This window comes from Pteropus alecto, unplaced genomic scaffold (assembly GCF_000325575.1).
Source record: "Pteropus alecto unplaced genomic scaffold, ASM32557v1 scaffold271, whole genome shotgun sequence".
Classification (NCBI taxonomy): Eukaryota; Metazoa; Chordata; class Mammalia; order Chiroptera; family Pteropodidae; genus Pteropus; species Pteropus alecto.
The window spans coordinates 883,653-890,277 of NW_006430730.1; the positions used below are offsets into that span (position 1 = coordinate 883,653).

The window sequence follows — 6,625 nt, forward strand, 5'->3', positions numbered from 1 at the left end:
GATGAGTTCCTGGTCAGGCACTGTGGCTGAGGCTCGCGGCCCGGGTTCTGGGCGGACAGTGAGAACCCAGCTCGGAGGCAGGACACTTGCTGCGTGGGCAGGGTCAGAGGTGGGCCGCAAAACAAGACCATGCGGGCAGGAATCCCCGCCCCAGCAGGCTCTGTGGACCGCAGGGGCCACGTGGGTGGGGTCGACCTCGGTGTGGAAAGTGGGATCCAGGCGTAATCCCGAGGCTCGGACTAACGAGCATGCTAGGAGGGGCCGGTGCTCACTGCGTGTGGGCGGGGCTTAGTCGTGGGCGGGTCTCCCCGCCGCGGGAGGCAGCGCGCGCACCTTGCACTTTCGGGTACTTCGTTAGCAGGAGGAAGGCGTAGGTCAGAGTGGTGACTATGGTCTGGGTGCCGCCAAAGAGCAGGTTGTGTGTGGTCATCAGCAGGGTATCCATATGGAAGTGGCTCTGCGGGTCCTGCTTCTCCTACGGGGGTAAAGGGATGTCAGGATATAAGTCAAGACTTGGAGGTCCTGCCGCGACAGTGACCGCAGCCTCGGAGTCTGTGCGCCCCGTTCTCCCCAGATCTGCGCAGTTGCCGCTGGGCGCCAGCTCATGGCCTCCTCTTTTTAACTTCTTTTTCCTCGGAGGAGCTGGGGAGCGCGGGAGGGCGGGGCTCACAACAAGCAGATCCTCAATGACTTCCTCATGAGCTGGTAATTGGTAGTGGCCTCGAATGGCTCCGGGCTCCAGAGCGGCACACCAAGTGTTTCAGCTTCACTTCCCAGATGTGGGGAGATTATATTCAAACCCACTCAACCCGGGGTCTTTGTTGGTGTGAGGCAGGGGCAGCAGGTCAGACCAGAGGTGGGACTTCCAGGCAGGGCCTACCTGTGCTATTTTGATGAGGAAGTAATCAATGAAATCCTGGGGAGAGCTGGGGTCGAGGGAGGCCTGATGGTCGCGGACGCTGCGGAAGATGAGGTCCTTCAAGCGCCCAAAGTTCCGGAAAAGGCGTTGGTGCGGCCCGGGCAACCAGTTCAGGAGGCTCGGAAAGAGGTGGTACCACTGAGGAAGGGGCAGAGTCGGAGGGGTTTGGAGGAGCTGGCAGGGTGCGTGCGACTGAGGATCAGGTGGGCAGGGGCGGGGTCTTGAGGGGCACTTAGGTTCTGAAGAGGCCGAGCAGGGACGGGGACTGTGTGTGTATGAGGAGACTCTGGAGAGGGGGCATAGATATGGATAGGCGGGGCTCTGTAACTCGGGGGTGGGGTCAGATGGGAAGAGGCGGGGCCAAATGGGCCATTGCAGTCCCGACCCCGCCCGCTGTTTTATATTTGAGGCTGTGTGGATCCCCCGCCCCCGCCTCCGTCACCCAAATAACTAGGTCTCCTGACCTCGCTCCAGCGGCTGCTCAGGATTTCTAAGCTGTCATTCATGAAGTGGATAATGGTGAGCAGACGTTCGTCGTCATAGTCGAAGCGTCTGCCGAAGACCACCGAGCAGATAATGTTGGACACTGAGCGGCTTAACACCGACGTGGGGTTTAAGGGCTCGCCTGAGGGTGAGACGCGGAAAAGGGTTATGGCTTTGATCTGGGTTTGTATCCCAGCTCAGCCACTTCCTGGGCACATGACTTAAACTTTCTGGGACTCAGCTTTGTCACCTGTAACAACTTCCTAGGCTTGTTGGGAGGGTGAAACTTATTGACAGATGTGAAGAGTTTATCACAGTGCCTGGTATCCAGTAAGCACTTTACAAATGGGCATGAGTGTGTTGAGTGTCGACTTTGGTGTCAGTAAGACGCAGGTTTAAATCTTGACTCCTCTACTTACTAGCTTTCTTTAAGCCTGTGACTCATCTGCAAAATGGATTGTTCCGACTTAAGGGACTTATGTGTGAAAATGTGCTTCGCACAGGGCCCCACACGTGCGAAGTCTTGAGGTCTTGAACCTCAAGAGCATCAGCATCATGATCACCCACTGCAGTTACACAAGGTGTGCTCAAAGTACCACACAGCGCAACAGAGCGGCCACCACATAACATTTCCTGCCACTGAATCCGAAGGAAACATAGCACCACAAGCTGACCACCAGGGGGCACTACTCTCATTATGCGCTAAGTGTGGAGCCTCCGGCTCCCACCCCTGCGATGGTATCTGGCAATCTGAGCCATTATAAAGGATAGTTGCAACTTGAGGGTATGAGCTGCATTCGGGAACTCTAACCTTCAGTTTTCCGCAGTTCTTCCAGCAAGAAGCTGACTTCCTTCAGGATGAGCTCTTCATTGCTCCTTTTCCTCATCCCTAAGTTCCGCAGAATCTGGAGAGAGAACTTCTTGAGGACTTTCCATCGCTCCCCGTTTGAAAAGGCGATGCCTGGCGAGAAGAGTAGGGGCCAGCTCAACCTACGACTTGTCTCTGAGACCACTGCCATCTCAGTCCCCTTTCCTGTTGTATACCAGAAGAGAGGCTATGAGTTTGCCCGTCCTCTGCCCGCCCCCACCCCCAACTCCCGGTAAGCCCTCCCTGACACTCCAGGCTGGGTCAGGTCAGGTGCCTTCTATGAGCTTCCATAGGACCCTGGCTTCTGTCACTAGAGTCCTGATTACTCTGCCTCTGTTTCCCGCATCACAGTCCTGACCATTCTGGGCTATCACTGTCTGGCGATGGGGCTATCTCCTTCACTCAAGTGTGAAGGCGGGGTGGGGGACTGTCCTTCTTACCTCTGTGTCACTAGCATTGTCCAGTGCAGCGCTTATCACAAGCTAGTGATTGCTTATTAATTAACGAATGTACGAAAAGGGAGAGAAGCAAGAAAAATGAACGAGACATTGGGAATTTATCCAGGAACAAGACAGACCCTGTCTCTTTTCTCCCTGGACCCAGGGTCTTTGCACAGGCTGGTCCTTCTTTCCACAACACTCTTCACCCCTTGTCTGCTCCTGGCAGGCCATCTTTATCTTTTAGATCTCAGGTTAGAGATCCCTTCCTCCAGGAAGCCTTCCCTGGACCTCCCTCCCTTGCTGGGTCTGGTGTTTCCTCTGGGTTCCCACAGCTCTCTGGGCTGACCCAGCCCTGACTATGACCCTGGGCTGCCTCAGTCTGGTGATGGGCTATGTCTCTCACTGGACTTGCAGCTACAGTAAGATAAGGTGTTGGATGTGTTGATCTCTGATTCCTTTGAAACTAGCAGAGAACTAGATGCTAAGGAAGAAAAAGCTAGAGTGTATTTCCTTGTGTTGTATGCATTATCTCACTGACCTCTCATAACAACCTTTTCATGTTAGCAGACTGAGGGTCAGAGAGGGGAGGACACTTGCCCATAGGTGCATAGCTAGTAAGTGTCAGAACCCTTCTGTTACCCTCTGTGCTCCATATGGAATAATTAAGTGGTAGCTATTTTTAGTAACAGGGGATGTATGTATCTAGATGTCTTCTGTGCAAAAGTAGCAAGGTGACTTTCTCACCTGCCCTGTCTCTATCTCCTTGCATCTGGTGTACCTGGACAGGGGAGGTCATAAGATCAAGCCCAGGGAAGGGGACATGAAAGAGGAAAGTGTACTCAGTACACAATAGGTGGTTTTTTTGTTTTTTGTTTTTTTTTTTTAAAACCAGAGCTCTTCAATTCCAAATCTTGGGGCATCTGGGACTCATCTAGTGAAGGGGCCAGGGGAGCCTGGGGATTCTTTAAGGGGAGAAGAATAATCCAGGATGCTGGTCTCTGGGACTCCCTTTTCAATCAGAGCAGCTTCCTTCCTTCCTTCCTTCCTTCCTTCCTTCCTTCCTTCCTTCCTTCCTTCCTTCCTTCCTTCCTTCCTTCCTTCCTTCCCTCTCTTTATTGCTTTCTTATCATTTATTCCTTCCGTCTCCTTCCTTCCTTCCTTCCTTCCTTCCTTCCTTCCTTCCTTCCTTCCTTCCTTCCTTCCTTCCCTCTCTTTATTGCTTTCTTATCATTTATTGGGCCTTGCCATATAACTTCCTTTGACTGAGATTAATGTTAAAAGAATAGAAAACTATAAGACTAGGTGATCTCCAAGCCTAAGGAGGACAGGATATTGAGATAGGATAAGGTTGTAGTTAATGATATAAGTTGTTGAATGACTGGGAATGGAGTTGAGTTTGGCTTGGGATGGGGATAGCCATGGGGCATGAGGGAGGACTGGTGATTGATGATAAATTGGTTTGAGGTTGATGATGGGGATGGAGTTGGGTAGAATGAGAAGAAATGGTAGACTGGGGTTGAGATTGAGCTTTGGGGATGGATAGGTATATGGTGGGGTTGTTTTGTGTTGGTAGCGGGATTCAGGTTGAAAATGGGAAATGGGTACTGAAGACTTCAGTAGGTGATCGAGACATTGAAGATGGGGCTGGAGCTGGGGGGAAAATGACAGTGGAGTTCAGTTTGACTAAAGGACTAGGGTGGGGTTGATCATATATTTTAGCACGGTGATTGGGAGAGAGTTCATAATGGGAATGGAGGTTGGGCGAGATACAGTCAGTATTGCAGGTGGAGATGGAGCTGAGGTTGAAATGGAGCACATGGAAGGAGGATGGGTGTGGATTGGGTCGAGGTGGATGTTGTGGGCTGGTACCAGATAATTTGGTCACGGACTCACATGGAGATTCGATGGTGTGGCTGGGATAGAGATAGGGATTGGGATGAGAATGGGGTTGGAGTTGGATGGAGATGGGGATTGGGCTGGAAGCACAATTCAAGAAGGTGGTGGGATCTGGAGGTGAGGAAAGCAGGGCAAACATCACCCTAGCCTCGCACTGCCTGGCTTCACCCTATCTGGTGTCGTCGATGAGATCAGAGGCCCTGAATGTCGCCAAAATTGAGAAGATACTCTTCTACTTTATCCCCTCCCTCAGTGTGGAGTGGGTGAGGGGTGGAGGAGATGGGGAGCAGGCTTACCATTGCCTTTAGTGAAGTTAAAAAAGCTGGGGTAGTGGCCGCGGCCACTGAATTCCTCCCCGTGGTTCACGAGGGCCTCTTTCACGGCTTGGTACCCGCTGAGGACCACCACCGGCCTGGTCCCCAGGTACACTGTGTACACTGGGCCATATTTCTTGCTCAGCTGGGAGGTAGGAAGACAGAGGTCACAGAGGGGTCTGGGGCCCTGGGACCCCTCCCTCTAGTCCTCCCCCTCCCCCAAACCTAGGCCCTTGCACCTTGGTGAGAGAGGTCATCATGTCTTTGGAACGAAACTGCAGCAGGTTTCCCAGGAATGGGAGGGGCATGGGGCCAGGGGGAAGCCGACTCTTGCCCCTTGAGCTGCGAGTCAGGAACAGACAGGTGAGAATCAGGAGCAGGAGCAAGATGGTTGTGCTTATACTGTCCATGGTGAAGGCAGTTGCAGGCATCTGGGGACAAAACAGGAGAGGGTCGGGCTGGGGAAGGAGTGGGATCTCTTTGCTTTTAATCTCCTTTTGGAACTTGACTTCCTTATGCCCTGGAAATGGGGGCACACAGAGAGAAGAAAGGAGGTACAGAGAGGCAGAGATAGGGAAAGGCCAAGGGACGGTGGGAGGGAAGGAAGGGGCAAGGGAGGGAAGGGAGAGAGAGAAAAGGGGACAGAGACAGTCGGAAAACAGGCGGAAGTAGTCAAAATACAGAGAGACGGTAAGAAAGACAGAAATGGGGATAGAGACAGCTGGAGAGGGGCGGAAAGTGAGAGAGAGTGAGAGAGAGACACTAAGAGAAACAGAGATACACATGGAGATAATGAAGGATGGAGAAAAACAGATATTTAAATGTGTATAGATGCCAAAGAATTGTTTGCAAAGATAACAATAAAGCAGATATTATGACTATAGACTGATGACTAATGGACTGAAAATTAAAAACATTCTTTAGAATAAGCATCACTATGTTATATTATCTGCACTGCTAGAAGTGCCTTCCTTCCACTGATGTAGTGGTTCCCCTTTCCTTCTCGCAAATATCCCTTACTTTTGTCTTGTAGTTGGAACACTATTTGGGTTTCTGCCTGAATCAGTGCTTCCTGAATAGCTATTCTTATTGATCTCAAATAAATGCTTGCTGTCTCTCACTTTGAGCTTTTATTTTTAGGTTAACGGAGTGACAGAATAGAGTGATACACAGACAGAGACATGCAGACAGAGAGAGAGAGAGAGAGAGATCAAGGAGGAGGGCAGTAGCAGAAACAGACGGAAAAGAATCAAGCGTCTGAAATAAGGGGTCACATTCCAGAGAACAAGGCCTGCTCAGTGAAGCACCAGTACAGAGACCCCAATGCCCAGCCCTGACCGGGACTAAATGAATGCACAGAGTTCCAGAGAGAGTCCTGGAAAGACAGACCCAGAGACCCAGGGAACCCCCAGAGGAGACGACTGGGGAGATCCCAGCCAGTCCAGCAACCTGTCTCTTGAGAGCCGCCCCTCCTGACCTTTTACCTGCTGCGCTTCGGGGGCAGCTGAGGTGTGTTCTGGAGCAGGCTGGTTCTGGCCACTCCAGAGGCGTGCCCTGCAACTTTAGGTGTGTGGGCAGTAAGAGCAGGACAGCTCTTAAATCATCCGTCCACACCCCCTTGCTTCCTTTTCTAGTTCTCCGGTGATTTCCAATCCCCTCCAATCTTCCTGCCTTGGCTTATGTGTATATGTACTGCGCGGCTCAT

At 51.8% G+C, this 6,625-nt stretch overlaps 1 protein-coding gene across 1 annotated transcript in view; it reads right to left on the minus strand.

Annotated features, from left to right (window-relative positions):
- Positions 1-5,330, minus strand: part of LOC102882362 (cytochrome P450 2F3) — an 8,427-nt gene extending 3,097 nt beyond the window's left edge. The window contains exons 1-6 of the mRNA XM_006905428.1: positions 5,160-5,330; positions 4,903-5,065; positions 2,214-2,363; positions 1,384-1,544; positions 881-1,057; positions 334-475 (exon numbers count right to left, since the gene is read on the minus strand). Of these exons, the coding sequence (XP_006905490.1) occupies positions 334-475; positions 881-1,057; positions 1,384-1,544; positions 2,214-2,363; positions 4,903-5,065; positions 5,160-5,330 (964 nt within the window). The remainder of the gene's footprint in view (positions 1-333; positions 476-880; positions 1,058-1,383; positions 1,545-2,213; positions 2,364-4,902; positions 5,066-5,159) is intronic.
- Between the last annotated feature and the right edge of the window lie 1,295 nt (positions 5,331-6,625).